Genomic DNA, 20,730 nt, shown 5'->3' with positions numbered 1-20,730 from the left:
ACATGAGACCAAAGAACAAGAGTGGATAACAGACGACGAAAATCGCGAGCTCTTTTTTTTTTCAGAGTAGGCGGAGCCAATGAAATGAATATACATGACTTCGCTGATTGGCTGCTTCCCACGTGCGAAAGTTTTTCGCGGATCTGGCTGTACACCTGCTTGCCAGAGCAGATACTAGTACTTCTGTTCCGCTCAGTCCAGCATAGCGTGTCTACTCGAAACGAGTAACTCAATCGCACAAGCTTGAATGAAGTACTGCGTGCTGAAGTAGACTGGCAATTTGGATGTTTTGCGCCACTACATGCCCTTTCCTTCTGAGTAAACTCAAACAGATGTCATAATCTATATCCAGGGAAGACACAATGGAACATATGGACAGGGTCATGGCTGCCGGTGGACCGAAGGACGTTAATAAGAGTCTGGATAATGGAAATACATGCGAAACTGCGCTGAAAAATGTTGCCAGCGAGAGACGGAGCCCCTGCTTTTCGTGTGGAACCGTGTTTTCGTTCCTGTGGGGGATCGCGCTCACCGTCTTGTGCCTGGCTATGGCCATAAATTTGGTCCACACAAATCGCAAAGTGTCCGAACTCAGGCGAGATTTTATTGCGTTGGAGATGGCTGCTCATAAAAAGGTCTCCGACACCAACGTAAGTATCAGTGTGATAATTACCATTCTGTTCGAGGAAGAATGGTGACCTTTATCCATTTTTTTTTCCTTTGGAACAAGAAACAAATTGGAGATAACTCTTGGAAATGTGACCCGTTACTTTCCTTTTTGTAGGTCGTTTGGTCCATTCATCTTTATGTGGCCTCAATAGCTGCATTTTCTAGGTCAGTCCGTTCAGAGCATGATTCAGTTTTAAGCCCACTCACCAAATGATACTATTTAGCTTGTTTTTCTCATCAAAATTTATTTATCACTTAGAAAAAAATAGATTTAATGTTGGCTCTACCACGGTACCAGGTCAGAGAGCACATGATTTCCTTTCCCCCAGCTGCCACAGATGGGGAAATTCTGCTGTAAATTAACTGCTGTATATTAAACTCCGCTGTCACTCCATCACTGCTGCAGTTCTTACTTATGATTTTCTTCATGAGACAAACGATTATCTGTACCGCTAGTGTCATAGAATTCACAGTGATGGTCAATGTCTTCAAAGTAACACTATACAATGTAGTCTATCACAAAGCTCAGAGTGAGTAAACTTTGACAATTTTATTTCTCATGAAGTTTGTTGTTCATCTTGTTAGCTTCCTCCTTCTTCAACAATTCTTCATGGTTGTACATTATTCCTACAGACCTGAATTACAGGTCATAAAAGCAATAGTCTAGAATAGCAGAAAGCCTTGTGTGTGGGATTGGCCGTCCATGGTTTCAAGGATGAAAAGGTGTCTAAATAGCATGATGTAAAACACTTCTAACCATGAAAAATATGCTCTAAATATTTATTATTCAGTTTGCATTGGATGAAAAATTTATCAAGCATGTACGCATGTTAAAGGGATCATATAGTTTTGGTTGAGACCCAACTTCAGCAGGTTTCTAACATTTTTGGTGTGACAATGAGAAACCTCATATGAAATATGAAAGAGCATGTAATTCCAAGAAGGATTCAACAAGTATTTGATGAGACTTGGTTTTGAAATGGTTAAGATATCCAAAACAGAGCAATCCTAATAAAAGGTGGGACCCACTTTTTTTAAGGATCACTTTATTTTACGTTGTTTTTGGATGTCTCGTCCATTCTAAAACTGATTTTCGTCTAATAAACTTAGAATTCCTCTTAGAATGATGTGCTCTGTATTATAAGTCCATTCTTAAACTGATTTTCATCTAATAAACTTAGAATTCCTCTTAGAATGATGTGCTCTGTATTATTTCATAAGTGGTTTCTTGGTATCTTGCAAAAAGTTAAAAGCCCAATCCTCATCTCCACCAATACTATACCATCCCTTTAAACTGATTGTATATGTGTAGTCGTATTGAAAAACAATGCAATCTTTTCCTGATCAATCGGAAGGAGGCACTGAATTCTTGAGTTCCATGAGAGCCCATGAGTATGATTCTTAGTAGGAATTATTGATCATAGAAAAATTCCTGTGAGATAGCCGTCTTGTTTGTTTGTCTCTAGAACTTTCCGGAAGACAGCTCACAGCGAATCCATGAAGGCATCAAGAAACGAGAGACACAATCGCTGTGTAATTGCCCACCAGGTGAGATTTTTTCCCCGAAAACCTCTCAGCTCATGATTATATTTGGGGGATTGCTTGTGATTTTCACTGAACAAAAACTCTTATCCATATTTCTAGCACAAATATTCTTGTATGGTCACACAGAGTTCAACAGCATAGCTCTACCTCATTCTCCTTTGCTCAGATATCATGGTACCATTATTTTCTGCCCCCCTCCCCCCCCCCCCCCCCCCCCAGGAAAAAAATCAAGCAAGCAGATTTAGCTCCCTCAAAAAACATGAAAAATAGTGATTTTAATGTTTATTGACTATTCTATTTGAAATAGAAAAAAAATCAGTATCTCTGTAAAGCAATTGAGATGTTATCAGAGGGACCTCATGAATATTTATTAATGTGCACATATTTGCAAGTAAATGTATGTTTATATATACACATATATGATATGCAGTATGTCTGTATACATGTGTGTGTGTGTGTGTGTGTGTGTGTGTGAGAGAGAGAGAGAGAGAGAGTATGCATGGTGCATATGATATGTTGCTTGGATAGGCCTACAGACTTCATTCATAGCACCTTTGAAGGTTCTTGTGCTGTCTAGTCTGCGGTATCACTAAGTACATTTATTTACAATGAAAGGACAGTTTCAGTCATGTCATTGATTGTCATTGTACCACCTTGATGCAATCTGTTGTTTGTCAAGTATTTTTTTCCTAAGTCTGTGCTTGCAATGTCTTTTTTTTAATGTCTTTGTGATGAATGTGAGGGACCTGATCCAGGTATAGAGAGTCCTAGAGTTCAGAAAAAAAAAAACACCTAACAACAACCCCCAAACAGTTGATTTGCTCAAATATTGCCTGGAGGTTGACAAGCCATTGTTTGCTGTTAAAAGGATTAACTTTCAACTTTCAAGTCAAACATGCATTCTAACTGTCAGTTACAGAAGGCAAAAGACACATCAGGTACAGGTATTAATTGACAATGTAATTTTGTCTTGCCTTTTAAAATTCGGTTAAAAGTCTTCATTGTGTTAAAGCGCAACAATCAGTGAAAAGAGAAGAACAGATAATGTCATTGTTGCAGTTTACCAATCCCATTGTGAATGTGTAGCAACATGACTGTGCAGTTAATTGCATTTATAGTACCATATTAAACAAGTCATCAAAAAAATTCAGTGCCAGAAATCATAATCACAGTGGCATTGTTCAAAGGAAATGGCCTATTACCAATACCAGCAGATTTTGATAAAACACAGAGTGCTGCTCTTAGAGGTTTCCAAAATTTCATCATGCCTTGCTTCTGAACTACCAGTACTGTTGCTGGTAATGTCATACAAGTTCATCACACCCCGTAAATGAAGTTCAAAGCTGAACATGGCCTGAAATATAATCAGCACAGAAATTACTTTAGGCCTACGTGGAAGTTGAGGTTAATCGAAAAGAGACGAAGAAGAAAGCAAAAGTTGTCGAAAAACAGTCCTCCAGAGAAGGCCGATAGTGAATGGTGTTCCAGGGGTCTCAAAGACTGTTTCTTTTTCGTTGCGAAGGTTGGAATTGCAAATATGGCGGGCACGTTATTAGCCCCTAATCAGCCCAGGCGTTCCCGGCCGGCCTCCGCAGCAGAACTGTCGGTGGCTTTGCCCCTGTCTGGCTGGCCCGGGTCTTCTAACAAGCTAATTAGAATTAGATTACGTACAAAGCAGCTAATCTGACTGTGGGTTTTCTGATCTACCCCCGTGTGAAGTGCAGTATACTGTAACCGAGGGCAGATCAGACTGTGATGCTCTACCAGTCTGTTTTGGTCTGGAAAGTTTGAAAGGTCACCATCCCTGGGGGTATGATTTGATGTTACTTCTGAGAAAAGTCTCTAATGACACGAGAGTTAACATCCTCTAAGCCTATTATGTTTTCCACAAGAAGTGCTTATGTTCTAGTCTACTGCTTCAGTAAACCTCAATTTGTTTGAATATCCTAGGAGAAAACTGTGAATTGGTATGATTCATGGTTTCATTTTCTTTGAAAACTGTCCATATAATAAGATTATGTGGCATGCGGATTATGTACACATTACATAACATGTGTATGAAAATAGATGAAATGCTGTGAAATCTTAAATGGGCCTCATCTTTCAACGTTGAGGCCATATTGTTGTAAACTCTACATGATGATAGATGGCAGTAAAGCTGGTCAACATTAACCTTAATATGTGGTAATTAATATGTTTTGGATACACAAAAGGTTCTTTAAAAGTGTGCCTTTGATCCAGTGTCAAAGGTCAGGGAAGGTCAATGCTGAGGTTAGCATTTACATTGTAGATCCAGAGAGAGAGAAGAGAGTGAGAGAGTGTGTGTGAGAGAGAGAGAAAAGAATTGGCCCAAATCAAGCAGGTCCAGAACAAAACAAAGTCTCTAACCATGATATGGTGCTGTATTCGTTGAATATGTATACAAATGAGATGCTATTGAAAAAAGAAATTGAAATGTTCTCTTGAGGTATCTCAAGCTTTTCCTAAAATATGGATACAGATTATTTCTATATTTTTCAACATTAGATGTTCATATGATTCAGGGAAGTACAATCTACCCCCCCCCCCCCCCCAAAAAAAAGAGGGAGATATTAAAAGAACAGAGAGAAAGAAATAAACATATAAACTTTGAAATTGGCAGTGAGGGATTGTAATGTTTCCATGTTTCTTTCTGCTATGCCAGAACTGCCCACTAAACAAGTCAGGAGGTGATGGGTGGGGGATGTGGGAACAGATTACATTTGTGCTTTGTCCACCAGGGAGCCTCTGTGGCATAGACAGTTTGCTATCCGTTTGCGTAGGAAGGGTATGTGTGTGACAGCAAGCCTGGGGTGCCTAAACATTCTCCATTGTCCGGAGGACAAACACCACCCCTCCTGATGTCTCAAACACAGTTGACACAGCTGATGAAGGCTCATTGTAACAGATTTGAACAGGGTTTAGCTCCGACTGGCTACAATGTGAATGGACATGGTTATATGCTTACTCTGGTGGGTAATGACATCATAGATAAACAGGACTGTGGTGAAGGAGCAATGTCTTGAAACTGGAGATCTCAAAGTGCTTCAAAAGATTATTCAAGTATGAGGTTATAAGTGTACGGGTAGTTAAAATTACAGTGAAACCCCATTATTACGAGTTCGGTTATAACGAGGAACCGCTTATAACGAGGTGACGACGTCGGTCCCGTTTTCCTTCGCGTGTAAACCTATGGCGGAACTAATCGGTTATAACGAGTTCGGTTATAACGAGATTCCGGTTATAACAAGGACAATTTCGGTGCATCATGATAAAGAAAAACATAAGCAATTCGATCGGATATAACGAGGCTCCATTTTCTTGACTTGCCGCTTTCAAACACCGACAAACGAAACATTGAAAACCAAATTCACGCTGTCCAAGTCTCTTTCCCGTTTTGCAGAGTACCGTTCCGTCTGTGTTTTCTTCTTAACCACGCAATAAAACACAGAAATACCTTCCGATGTTCCTATTATACTAAGTTATTGAATAAAATCATTCGATTTCCTTTTTCGCGAGACACGCGTCCGGTGGCAGTGGCGTAAAATAGTTGAATAACGCTTGTTAATCTACTTTCAATTGCGTCGGTTCAGAAAAGAAAAAAAAAACGCATTTAACAGTTTGAATAGCTCTGGGTTTGTTCATTATCGATAACTTCAGTTACACTGCAATTCACTATGAAGATTTTTCTTTCTTTCAGAATGGTCTATGAGGTACAGATTAGTGTAAAAAGGATCACGACCTTCCAAATTCAATCATGTCGCATATTTTTCAAGAACGGATGTACAAAACGCGAAGAGATATTCGGAAGAAAATAAAGAACGCATTTTAAATCCCTTCGTGTGCAACGATCATTATTATATTGTATAAGACTGACTACAGCCATGACGGCCGAAATGATTCATGAAATCATCACATTCCCGCTGGGCACCAACAGGTACAGATTTGTGTAAAAAGGATCACAACCTTTCAAATTCAATCCTGTCAAATATTTTTCAAGAATGGATGTACAAAACGCGAAGAGATTCTCGGAAACAAAGTAAAAAAGGTTCGGGCGCAACGATCATACTACCTATAGGATTACAGTCGAAATGATTCATGAAATCATCGCATTCCTGCTGGGCACAAACTGGTACAGATTTGCGTAAAAAAGGATCACAACCTTCCACATTTAATCCTGGCCCACATTTTTCAAGAACGGATGTACAAAACGCGAAGAGATTTTCGGAAGAAAACAAAGAACGCATATTTTTTAATCCCTTCGGGCGCAACAATCATACAGCCAAAATGATTCATTAAATCATCGCATTCCCGCTGGGCACCAACAGGTACAGCTGTGAGTAGAAAGGATCAATTCCAAATTCAATCCCGCCTCATATTTTTCAAGAACGGAAGTGCAAAACGCGAAAAGATTTTCGGAAGAAAATAAACAGAACGTCTTTTAATCCATTCGGGCGCAACGATCATATACTACAGCCAAAATAATGCATGAAATCATCGCATTTCCGCTGGGCACCAACAGGTACAGCTTTGTGTTAAAAAAAAAGAATCCATTCCAAATTCAATCCCGTCGCATATTTTTCAAGAACGCAAGTACAAAACGCGAAAAGATTTTCGGAAGAAAATAAAGAACGCATTTTTGATCCCTTCGGGCGCAACGATCATACATTATAATTATCATGATTACAGCCGAAATGATTCGTGAAATCATCGCATTCCCGTTGGGCACCAACAGCGTAAAATACGTCGCAAGTTATGGTAAACAAAGTATGTGTGTTTCTACTCTTTTTGCGTTTGAAAAAAACTTAAGCGCATTTTGTACAATCTGATTTTTGTTCATTGTCATTTTACACTGCATTTCACAAACGAAAAAACATCATTCTTTCAGAATGGTTCAATACAAGAGGAAGAGATAGGTGTAGAAAGAATCACGAATATGATCCTGCCGAGTAGGCCTACTTCTCAAGAACGTATGAACAACTATTATGCGATGAGACATTTGGAAGAAAAATAAAGAATTAACACATTTCAACCCCTACTTTATTCGTCTTTTTTTGTGTCAATTCACAAATAATTTCCCTTAGATTCTCTTAATAATAACGATCTATAATTGTGTAATAACAACGCGAAGGACGTTCTAAGTTTGATAGGCATGTGACGTCATGCTTATGTTTTCCTTTGTTTTTGATGCGTACAGTTATAACGAGGTACCGGTTATAACGAGGTAATATCGCTGGTCCCACGGACCTCGTTATAACGGGGTTTCACTGTACTAGTATTGTTATGTTTGTCATTCATAATTCATTTCATTCATTAATTGAAATCACTATGTACAGAGATTCACAAGTTTTTAGGTCATTTTGATGGTCATAATTCAATTTAATTGATTTGTTCATTCAATTCCCTTTTTATTTTCCTTTCCGATCAATTTCAGAGATGAATGATGTAACATTTTTAGTGACTTCCAGACTAGTTGCCACCATTTGACATTTTTTTAAACATATTTTTTATTTTGCTTGTTTTTTCATCTATAATTTAGGGGAACACAAATATAAATTTGTGAATATCGAATACATTACAATACTCTTTGTGAATAGATTGATGCTATTTGCACAGTCAGCCGTCTCTAATCAAGTCACAAAGTTTTGAAACAGATGTTCTCTGCTAATTCTCAGCATTGGTCTGCAAACCATATTAAATGAACACATAGAGCTTATCACGACTGATGTGATGCTGTCTCCTTCTGAGAAGAGCCCAGGTTTCGATGCAAGGAAAGTTTTAATGACATTAAGTAATCCTTTGATTACCTGCGAGTTAAAGAGGGCGTGGCACTGTTTGGGAGCATTGTGCCGCACCCTTGTGAACCGCTCACACCTCTCTTTCCCAGCTTAAACCCCTCAACCATCGACTCCTTTCTTAATAAAATCCAATATTCCCAGGGTTCACAACTTAAGTTGCCACACCTCAATATGATATTCCTCTGCTCAGGAATAAGTCTTACTTCCAGACTCGGGGGGATTTTTTTCTTTACTTACCTGGACTTAGATCCTGTCAAATTTACTATAAATGTACACCATAGTTTTAGAGGGAAAGACTAAAGGCTTTGAATATTTCTGCTCCCCTGTTAATGCTGTCTGTGATTGACTGGGTAGATAGTCTCTTTTCAAGGCAGCTCTGTGCCTTCACAAATGTGGTGTGAACACACCATGAATGCATTGAACGCAGATTGACTCTCAGAGTCTCAGGAAGTGGCATATGTCTGCATTGCATGGAATGGGACAACTGTGACAGGATAAGATACCATGCCCCAGTGGTGGAGCAATCCATCAATCTGAAATATGCTTTGCTGTGGCATGAATTCTTGATACTGACTTACCCACAGTGATATTTCCATCTCTCTGCAAAGAAAAACTTTTACAGCGATATTTTTATGTGCACACCAATGTGTGTGTGTGTGTGGGGGGGGGGGGAGACTTCTGTTCTGGGACCTCCTACCATAAGAGTTTGCTTTACTATAGATTCCCCCACCCCTCCCCCATGTCATCTTTATATTAATTTTCAAATATAGATATGGCATACTCCAGACTAGTTTAAGTGTATTATGCAAGTTTTGTGCAGAGTTCAATCTCTGTAGCCCTATATACAGGATTTTCACATTTCAACTGTTGTTTGATATGTAGATGTACCTTACAAATGAAATTTGTGGAAAACTTAATAAATTAATTGAAATCAAATGAAATGGGAGATGATGACATCATTTGGCCTATCCCATTTGCTTTTTAAACAGGTTGTTACCAAAATCACTGTTTTGTGAAAACATGCACAATTCGGTGATTCCATTTTTGTAGGCCTATTTAAGTCCATGGTGTCCTGTCCAATTTGAGTGGAACTCTTGTTGTTCTGTTGTTTACTTTGCTTATGTATGATGATAGTCAATTTGAATTAAATTTTGGGAAATTCTCTTCAATTAAAAAAAAAACCAGACTCATGTGTGCAGTACAGGAAAAATACAATGTTTGCTTGTATGCTTGCTTAAATTACATTCCCTCATTTACAACTATGAAAAGACCCCTCCCCCCATAAAAAGAAATAAAGAATGAATTATTTTCTAGTTGAGCCGTCGGAAAAATGGAAACATAGCACTAAAAGCTACTTGATGACATAGGATTCTTTAGGAAGACAGAGAGAATGACACACGGTTGATAAGATTGACCCTTTGGAATGACTCCACAGGTATTCAATGAGCAGAACTCAATGTAGAGGATACATTTGTATTTGTGCACTTGACCTGCGTTTTGTTATCAGCGATAATTCTCTTTGTGAGTACCACTATCACTGCAGACCTGTGTGCCCTTCATACCACTATCAGTTATATACTTCCAGTGGAACTTCTTGTATCACAGATTGATAAACAGTTGTTTTTTAGATGAGTTCATTGTATTGCATTACATGTGTATACATTAGGAAAAAAAAACTTAATCAAGAAAGAAACTTACAGTATATTACACTTGTACAGTTGCTTGTAGGAAGGCTAAGTTCATGCACAAGGGAGAAAGAAATATATTGTAAGTATGATGGAATAAATGGGGATATCAGTACCTCACAATATAGCATGAGGTGCTGTGATTCCATCCGCAGTATTTGTATGTGTGTTTGTGTATTTCAAATAGCACAACTACAATGCACAAGATTAAGATAATCACAAACTCATCTTCATTTGCATCAATCACTGCTCCCTTGAATATAGGTAGATATGGTTAGAACCAGGCTGTCATTTTCAGTTACATAAAGTGATTTATTTACAAAATAGGATTTTTTGTGGTTTGATTAATTTTTATCAGATTAGTCACAGTGGTAATGTGAGATTTAGGCCCTAGATCTTTTTGGTATTGTCCAAATATGTTAAAGGGAACCAGCATAACATATTCTAAAGAATATGCCCTCCCCCTTGAATGTTGGTATTCAAGATGATTTTGTCACATTTTCTTGTCAGAGATGATTTGTTGTTGTTTTCATAGCATGCAGGTAATTTTTTGTTTGTTTGACAGATTTCGTAAACTAGCAGCACTGTAATGCAAAACTGTACAGGAATCTTTGAAGAGACACTGATTCCCCAGAAAATTGCATCAAAAATACGAAGTTTAGAGGCAATCATCTTTACCTCACAGTGCCAGTTCTATGTGCGTGAGATTCTCCGACTCATTTTAGATACAGCTGACCACTACCACTATGACTACCTTTCCAATTTCAATCTCAAGTTACTTTCATATATCTCAATATTAAAAACAGCATATGTTAAAAATGATAAATACACAATCATATAAGCACCAAAACTGCAAAACACAGTTTAGCCTTTAGGTGAAACAATCACATGAACGTACAAAACTACAATACCTTGATATGAAAATATTTGGTCAATTCACAGCATCATTGGTGATTATCATCTTGCAAAGTCAAAAAAGAAAACTACGATGGGGCATACATAAATGAAAGCTTTTGCAATAATGGGTTACCTACAAAAGTATGGGGTGAAGACTAGTAAGCACTGCCAAGTACACTGCACTAGAAAGGGGACAGCTTGTGAGGGAGAGGGGGATAAACTTACACCTGCTTTCTACACTCTCATTTCTAAAGGCCCCTCAGAGACCCATCAAATTATGCAGCAACATTTTTCCCCAGACACCTCCACCCCTGATTGTACTTCCTACCAAAAATTTTAGATGAAATGGCTGACGTTCTCAGAAGGGTCAACTTACTTTGCCTCTCAAAACAGAAATGCCCGAGGAAACTGGGGAAAGTAAACTGGAGATTTTTGTATTTACTTTGCCTTTACTTTTAGTAAAAGTGATTGTTATGTTAAGCATGGAATCATGTTTCAGGCAGTGAATATACTTACAGTATTCTGTTGCATTATTTGTATAGCTCTGCATTAGTAGGTTTTTGCTTATTTATAGAAATGGACGTGCAAGAGTTTCATTGGGAGTCTTATTAGCACAGGAATGTAATGAAGATAACCCCGATCAGAGTTATTTTCCTTTGTCAGTATGTATTCAGCATGTCATTGAAATGTGTATATTGCATGACAAACATTCCATGAGTGATATTTGTGTGATTATAATGTGTTCATTTGTATCTTTTTTTTACCATGAGATGAAAAGGAATCCGTGGGACTCTATCACAGAGTGACAGATCGATTAATCTTTCTCTTTCTCATCTCTCATTTAATCGGAATTTAACTGGGCATATGCATTATGTTGAACCATGCTCTGTCATACCTGCAATCAATGATATATTGCTGATATGAAATACCTCTGAAATTTTGAAAATACACTGAAAAAGTAGTACCATGGTATCTTTATTTCTCAGGGACATATTACACGTAACAGGCATAGGGCATGCATGTACCTTGTGTTCTTGCTGTGCATTTATACCATTTTTTTTTCTTTGGCTTCATTTCAAGTGAATTCAAGAAGTATACAAATTCTTTTGGCAATCTTTACTTGTCAATAGAAAGTTTTTGAATTTTGTATTCACTTCGCCTATTATGCCTAAGTTTTGTGCCGTTTCCATTGAGTGTGAACAATTGTGTTATTGTACTTGGTAGGAAATGAGGAAAGGTTTTACAATATTGTGACCCCCAATGGCTGCCTTCAATTAAAGTCAAATCGCTGTCAAAACATTTAGATTGAAAATAGTGAGAAGGAATTAATGTTCAGACAGGCCGCTTGCAATAGAAGTTTTGCCGATGTCTGAAACAGTGTGCACGCAGCTGTGGCATGCTCTGAGCTTTGCACACTTGAAATTATGAAAGAAAGTGGACAAAAATACCAACCCTAGAATGCCCATTTTTTCCTCTCTTCTTCCTTGGTTGTCAACTGGGATGAAAATGATGTTATGTGACAGTTAATTGCCTCAAAGCTGTGCGCATGTTCTCTCTGGGGTTCTGTATGTGGGAGAAAACTTCCAAGGGAATTTTCCAGACTTCTGGTGAAGCTTCATTCATTCACCCAATCCCTTGAGGATATCCCGTGAGAAAATCTCAAGGGTGTTGAATTCTGTGAAAAACCGCAAAGCAGACCAGCAGTTCGCCGTCTTGATCGCTCACGACGACATGAAGTCTACCGGCTCAATGGACAAAAAGTACTTGCGCCATACTTCGTTTTTGTACGCCGGTGTTGATGTTAAGCAGTGAATGATATCTGTGACTGTGTTGTATGTTTTCCTACGTGGACAGATACTTACTTCACAAGTTTCTGTATCATCAATCTCCCATATTTTCCCCGAGGAGCAATTTCATTTTCATTTCAAAATCTACCAACAAAGTACACAACAAGTTCGAACAATTTAAAGAAAAAGACGGCAGTATAAAGATGGATGTGAAATGTTCTTCTCATGTGTCATGTGAAATTCAGGTTTCCTTTTTCTGGTGATGAAGCCATGCACTGTGTTTTTTTTTTTTTAACTGCATGGAACATTCATGAAACATGAGAGTTACAAAAATGAAAATAGAGTGTTAGAGGAACAGAAACTAGCACAGTAAAGTCACACAATATGGTGGAGGTTTCAGTACAATAATTGGACCAAAACAAAGAAAGTTAAATAAGAATCTAAATATTGCATGTTTTGATTGAATAGTGAAGTCAGTTATAAGGACATGGTGCATATTAGCTGGAGTGATGTTATCAAACCACCACTTCACCAGTAATGTAGATGGTGCACTAATTATTATCGATATCATGTTTTTGATCTGTAATTCAGCAACTACTACCCTTTCTGCAGTTCACATACAGTACATGTTTTGGGAAACGAGCGACAAGAGATGATCAACCTTCTGTAATCTGTGCTTGTCTACAATACTGAGATTTAATAAGTAGGCCTAACTGTTTCATATACCGTACAACTTTTTAAATGTGGCATATTAGTAAGTACACAATGACAGTCTCCTGCATTCTACAGAATTTTACCATATTTAGTATGAAAATGATGATGACTTTCCCATAATTTCGTGGGTTTGCCACTCAAGAGAAATCCTCAAAATGTCCCTAATCCAATTTTCGACATGTTTGTAAAATGCAGCAGAACTTATTGGCAAAAGTACATTTATCAATATGAATGCACTTAGTGAGTGTGCTGGGTTCATGCAGGGAGGTGGAAAAGGTTTTTCTATTGCCAACCATGGTTCATGTAGCACTGAGTGTGGAGATCAGGCCCAGGGATCACATTTCATGTGGCATCAAGGATTAGTGTTTCCTCATGATCATGATGTATGAGAAGGAATCAAGGAATAGGAAACGATGAGCCTGGAAAGAGAGATATCATTCGAGGATCTTGATGTGCTTTATCTACTCCATCATAATCACATGGGGGTGGGGGGAAGGGAAGGAATGAGGCAGATTTAAGATGCTGCATGTTTCTCTTCTTGCCCCCCCCCCCCCCAAAAAAAAAAAAAAAAAAAAAAAAAAGGAAGATGGAGCTTCCTCCAAGCAACCACTAGAAAACAGTTCTTCTGACTGTGAACTGCAATTCACCATGTGCAATTACCTCTGTGTAACATTTATGTAATCTGTTGGTGCATGCAATGTGCTGTTGTACTCACAAGAGGCAAAGGTAAATGTAAACTTGGGATGGGGGGGGGGGGGGGGGGAGGGGGCATAGTTGGGTTATGTTACGATGCTTGGGGGGAAAGTATCACCTGTGAGCATTACCCTGCAGGCAGGGAACTCCAACCTGACAACATTTCAGGTGCAGGCATGAGGTGAGGTCAAAAGGACAAGTCTGAACTATTTGCAGTGGGTCTTGTATCATGGTTATGATCCGAGTTGTTTACAAACAATATGCCGTTTATTCAAGGATATCATAGCTGTGGATAAACAGTTATTAGGGTGTATCATATTTAAAGAGGTAATTCAATGGAAGTTCAACAGTGGTTCATTCTTCAAAGGTCTCCCATAGAACATCAAAGAATTCCATCATGCTGCTCAGTGGCAAGATCCACACTTCATTATCTTTGCTGTCGAGATGATGTTAGCCGAGAGCTGATGATGTTGACTTTATTTATTTTCCATTCTTAATTCATACTTCCACTGCACTTCTTCACCCACTGGTCTATAATGTAAACTATATGCAGGCGAAGAAAGCAATACTTGTAAAACTCAAGATTTTCATGTGCATGAAACTTACACAAATTCTGCAAGGAGCCAAGATTCTGAAAGTTAAATGCACACTAAAGTATCTTTTTTTTAAAAAATACACAATGCATTGAATGCCAGTGGCACAATTTCATGATGTGATAAAGGCTGTTGGCTCCAATTTGCAAAAGTTTTATGCCACGAATGTTTCTTTTTTTTTTACAGTCAGCTTGTGATGGATGGTGATACTGAGATGTATTGAGCTTCAATCATGTAGCAGGCTTTTACTTTGGTTGTCAGCCAGTGATTACAAACATACATAGCACCACCCACTCATTATTTTTGTCAGTCTGCTGACAGACTAGAATGGATGGATAGAGTTGAGACAGACCGCGCTTATCACTTTGATGAAACAACCCCTCCTGACAAAGAGGATTTATTTACTGGAGTGATTAACCCTGTTTGCATAGACTATCAATATTTGTGCCTGGCTGTTCTGTCACAGCAAATTGCCTTGTTTGCGCTTGGAAAAGTTTTATGAGCTGGAGTTACAGGGTGAAAGTACGTCAGGGTCCAGGTCGGGGCAGTGCTGGTCGCAGTAATGATAAAGATGTTACAAGCTGTTAAAATGTGTAGTTTTTCCTCATCGAATACAAATTTTTTCTAAACCAGAAGTTTTTGTTTCTGTATTTAAATTTGGTGTGGGAAGGTTAGTGTGTGGAATTTTGACATTGGGGATGGATGGGGGGGGGGGGGGATGAAGAAGGGGGAGAAACCCCCTTGTTGCAAAGTTGCAAGAAGACCATCGGAAGTGAGGCTTGTCACTGCCATTACTTCATGATTAGTGCAGCATCTCTTTTGTACAACAGAAGAAAAAAGTAATTCTCCCTGCAATTCTACTGAAGATGTCAGAGAAGACATTATGCTTATTGTGTGCAATCCCAAAACAGTGGAATCCAGTGACTACATGTCCAGTCAAGAAAAATCAGGTTTTTTTTTTTGGGGGGGGGGGGGGCATGCACCACTTGGAAGAGTTGTAGTCGTGTAACCATCAGTGGCTGTTGAAGGATACACTGATAGGATACACATTCAAACATTTGATTTGTTATGTCTGATAGCCGTAACTTATATATTTCATTTCCTTTCATTTCATTTATTTATTTTCATTTCAGCAAAGATGCTCATTTTCAACAAATAATTTATTGTTTGTGTGATTTCACTATAAAAGCTTTCACTTGGTCTGCCCTTTCTTTAACCCGTCGAGGACGGTTTGTTTTGCTACAACACGCATTTCCCATAGACACTTGCCCGAGCCTATACTTGGGACTCCTCAACGGGTTAACGCATGTCATAGGGCCTAAATAAGAACTTGACCTTTGACAACATGTGAGGTGAAACTGTGTCCAGGTTAAGAATATCACTTCAGGTGCATGCTTGAGTTTGCCATATTTTGTCAGTTAAGGACCAGAAGAGAGCAAGTTCCACAGATGGTACGATACGTACAGTATAAACACTTTAATGCTTGTTTGGTAGAGATTCCACAATGCCTCTTCTCCAGTTAGATGTTAGAGGAAGGTCCATTGAGTAGTGCTCTTTGCACTCACCCTGCGACAGAAAATCTCACAAATGAGAGGAATGTTCTTGCAGACATTTCTCCAAGCATATGGCTGTGTTTTTCCATTCTGAGGCTAGCGTGACAGCAGCAGGGGGTCCTGGGGATATGGGGTTCATGGCCACTTGTTGCTCCTCAAACTTTGGTTGCTAGGCAACGCGAGATGAAGTCCTCCAGAAGACCTCTCACGCAGAGATGCTACCGTCCACTGATTAAAGGTTATATCACAATTACATCAGACGTCACGTCAAAACTCACCTGATATGACCTTCGGTTGTGAAGTGATGAGCCCAGCCCAACCCCAGACTTTTCCAGGCTCTGGAGAACCAAGAGATGTGTCAGACTTGGGGAAAATGAATGTATCTTTTGATTAAAAATGGCACAGGTGCAATTCTTAAAGAAAGAAAGAGAACATATCCTCATTTAGGTTCAGGTCAATTCACATCCTATTTTACGAGATGGAAGTCATGATGAATACGATTGAGAGGTCTGAGGAATCAGTTACCAGATGGCTGGCACTCCAAGGAGAAATAAATGGTGGCAATCTTCTTCCATGCAGCTCACTTTTTTGGTCCATGATTTTTATAACCAAAGGAGGGCATTTGGCAAATTTTCAAGAGGAAAAACATTAATCTGAAGGCAGCTGGCAAGGGAGCAAGATTTTTTTTTTTTTTTTTTTTTTGGTGCCACTTGCCAGAATGCGGAGAATGGGACAAGAAGAAATAGAAAGTATGTTGTTTAAGTGGATATCTACCGTCTTTTGAAAAATGGTTCATTTATGAGGTTTGCAGGTCATTTTTTTAAGGTCTTCCACACACTCGATTTTTATCATTCTTCATATAATTGTCAATGCCATTATGCTCATCATATGAAGAATGTTGGAGAAGGAGACTTAATAATTTCAAGTCTACCACAACAAGAAGGGAACATACACCAGGCTGCCTGTAAAACAGCTATGCTGTACAAGATATGTAGGCTTGCTTTTATATAAATCGAATGATAGAACCATGTCTCGAAAGACCTAGACAAACATAGTTTGAAACACATTCCTCAGGATGCTGCATTCATCTAAGAATCAAATGATTGGGATATGGAAGTTGTAACTGTACAGCTGCTTTGTGCCATTTAACCAACTATAATAAACATGTTTCAAAACAGCTTTGCATTTATGTGTATCTATTTTGCAGGAAGGCATTTGTGACTCAAAGACATTTGAAATCACCCTTTTATTGGCATTTCAAATCAGCATTTCTAACCAAGAATGAAAACATGGTTGCATTTCTCTGCCACTGGAAAATGCATGAAACATGTTAAGAATGGTGATCATACACATCTCAGAAAATATGTAGATAAATGCACCCACTGTCATTTATCCACCTGTATCAGCTAGAATGGTGAAATTTAGCTCACTGATTTTGGCTTACAGGGATTGATTAACCTTGACTTACCAGGATCTTGGGACTGGAAGGGCGGAGTGAAAGTTAACCCTCTTGGGGCAATTAACTTTGAAATACTATTGATACCTCTTGAGTGTTGACCCAGTGGTAGTGACATGATTAATGTGAGGGAATTTCTTTCATTATTATTTTTCATGTTAGAGTGAGATGTGATTTCCCCTACTGCACCCAGGTAATCACAATGTTAATGTCATTTCCACAGTGTACCCAAGGCTCCCTTGCTTGGTAGTCCAGGACACATGTTTCCACAATGTTTTTCGTACTTTGCCAACTGATATGACAGTGTGATGGTATTACACTACCCTTATTTTGGAAGGCATCAAGGGGGTTCTTGAACGGAAACAACTGCATCGAATCATAGCGTGATGAATCTTGGGGTTGGCACATCGCAGCATTCAATTCAAGGTCAAAGGTCATCGTTTAGACCAAGAACATAAAGGTTTTGCCTCTTTCATCGTCTGGATCAGGATTTGAACTTAGAATTGTATATTCAGTAGCCCTGTCTTTGCAATGTGATGTGATGTTTTTAACTGTTGTGCTGTTGCCATGGCGAATGGTGACCTTCTTTTAGCAATCAATTAGCACTTTGAGTGGTAACTTCCTCCGGATAGTACACAAAAGACACAAAACTTCAGCAAAATTTGTTTGCCTTGTAATATTCACTACTGTAGCTATCTTTGAATGGCTGAGGTGCCTGTCTTTTGGAGTAGATTTTATGTATTACTTGAATTAAATGCCTATGGTTCATCAGATAAGAACTTGGTGTCAGTGTTTGCTATGGGAAACAAAATTTCCCCTGTGTTTTCCTGATTATCAGTTGTTCTCATTTACGTTTTTTCAAAGGATTTACAATTAGGATTAAATTCATGTATAGTCCCAATATTACTAATTTTGTTCAATAGTGTACATTGAGTTTTGCACACAGAAATAAAAGACAACCCTGAATCTTTGATATTCAATTCTAGAGATGATGATTTTATTCTTTCAACCGGTAAAAAGTTCTTAAGGGAAATGAGTATGGATTTTATGCGCACTAATGAGGAATATTATTTGACTTTCAGAAAAATTAGCTATTCTTATTTGTCTGATTTAACCAAAGCTTGTATTAGCCAGTTTAATGTAGACCATGTTCTGTCTTATAGACAATTTTTCTTAAAACATCAAGTGGTAGCTTTAATATCAGATTCTTTGACCGAAATTCTCATTCGAAAGTGAAAACAAACAAAAGTTGATTTATAAAATGGGTTCAAGAATGTAGCCAATTGGAAGCACTGAAATGAGTCACGTGTGCGCTCATGATTTTCTTACTAACATGCACGGCCGTGCAAAAAGTGTGCAACGAAAAGTCATAACAGCACGGCGTGTTATCCTATGGGTCATTGCAGAGAAAGCGTAACTGCTCAGTCACTGACGTCACAATGTTTACACTAGCAGTGCACACTCAGTCAGTTGTTACAAGTGCGTCGCACGCTACTATGCGCGTTGTCAATCCTGTGAACAACTTCTAGTTTGGGCTGCCAGCCGGCCTCGCTTTTCTTGTGCATAACATGTGTGGCATACGTAAACTCTTATACGTACTTATATGTGCGGGATTTCCGAGTGCGACGTGCGTAAATGTTTGCGACGAACATCTTCGGACATCTTGACTTTTGAGCGAGTGCTACATGTAGCTGACTGGCATTGACCCACAACGGTACATGAAAAATGCTGTTAGTTTTCGACCCATTTTATAAATCAAATAATACACAGGTTTAAGTTTGTGACGTTAGTGGAGATGCAGCTCACTCTAGGGTATTTACAATGTAGTGCAACATGCACTCGGCTTCGCCTCGTGCATGTTTCACAATTATAGATACCCTTGAGTGCGCTGCATCTCCACTAACGCACTCTCACCTGTGTATTATTTGTATAGTATGTTACGACCAAAATTACTCTGAGAATGATCGCACAAAAGAAGCAGTCAACTAATGTTCAGGCGGTTTATTAACGGTGATATTTTGGGTACAGACTCGTAAACGGTTTTCACATCAGTACAATAATGATCAATAGAAACAATTATGAATCAGTAATAGAATCACTTACACGCATTACATGCAATATCCCTGGAAAAGTCCAAATACGATGCTCGATGCACAAATGAATGATCCGCGATGCACCGATGAATGATACCTCCGACGTAAATCCAGAGGCGCAGGTTACAATTCTCCATGGTATAGATCCAGGGTATATGTCCACGTTATAGATCCACAGTATAATGTTCACAACAAATTGTACAGAATCCAATGTTATGATGACCACGTCCAGTCGATGCATTGAATGATGATTCACTTTATATTGTCCAGCTAGGAATCCAGCCCGTCACAGCTTTGCCGTAGCAATGTCCATTGACATAAAAATATGGAGTCAATCTCCAATGAAGGCAAATTAGTTCTCTGCAGGCAAAATGTCTCCCAGGCCTTATCTCCACAAACATAAAAGGTCAGCAGGTAACACAGGACTGACTATAACAAGTCGCTTCAGAGCCAGAAGTGACGTAACTCTCAGAGCAGAGGTGTTGGGTACTCTGCCTACTGCAGAATTTCTCTGGCTTTTATGGTATGGTATGGAATGGTTTATTGATCAAACTTCGCAGCCGAACGGCTGAATTGTGTCTGATTTACATCGATAAAAATACAGTGAGACAAAATAACTTACATACATTTGTATACAACACACGAACAAAATACAACCATTATATCCATTCACCCCCTTCTAGCGCATTCTGTAACTCTCTCCAACCTGGGGCCACATACCTGAACATACTAGCAAGTCCAAGTTCCAGGAATCCTGGATGACTCACTGCCTAACTATGTGCATAACATCATTGCCAAAATTAGCTACCAATCACATTGGGCTACAGGGACAGTGCATGACTCAGCCAAATATGTAATCACTTCCTAGAACATTCTGGATTTAGTGAAATACCTTTCTAAACTGAATGAGCTATAATGTATTTCCTGTTACATGCATGTACTGTAGCTACATTGTATACCACCTAGAAAATTCTCCACTGATCTGGTCAGCCTGTATATACTACAATGTATATCTATACCAAATAGAATGTTCTCCATTAATCTGGTCAACCTGTGTACATACACATTAAAACAACCATACAAACAGTACATCATACATGTACATTACTACTAATGTGTACATTAGTGACAAGTAGCGTTTACTTCGTGCTTGTAGTATGCAGGTGTACTTTCTTCCACCTTAGCAAACATTGTATTAACCATAACAACTTCCTCGTGTTGGTGCAAAG

The 20,730-nt window shown here is 38.7% G+C and overlaps 1 protein-coding gene across 1 annotated transcript in view; it reads left to right on the top strand.

Moving 5' to 3' along the window:
- The first annotated feature begins 210 nt into the window (after positions 1-210).
- LOC139726012 (uncharacterized) overlaps positions 211-20,730 on the top strand; it is a 146,246-nt gene continuing 125,726 nt past the window's right edge. Inside the window, exons 1-2 of the mRNA XM_071637092.1 lie at positions 211-650; positions 2,136-2,217. Of these exons, the coding sequence (XP_071493193.1) occupies positions 363-650; positions 2,136-2,217 (370 nt within the window). The 5' untranslated portion in view covers positions 211-362. The remainder of the gene's footprint in view (positions 651-2,135; positions 2,218-20,730) is intronic.

Source organism: Diadema antillarum, unplaced genomic scaffold (assembly GCF_040938485.1).
Source record: "Diadema antillarum isolate AM-2024a unplaced genomic scaffold, OU_Dant_1.0 seq00000070_RagTag, whole genome shotgun sequence".
In the NCBI taxonomy this organism is placed as follows: domain Eukaryota; kingdom Metazoa; phylum Echinodermata; class Echinoidea; order Diadematoida; family Diadematidae; genus Diadema; species Diadema antillarum.
Note: the sequence above shows the minus strand (reverse complement) of the source record. Positions and strands in the feature narration are given on the sequence as shown.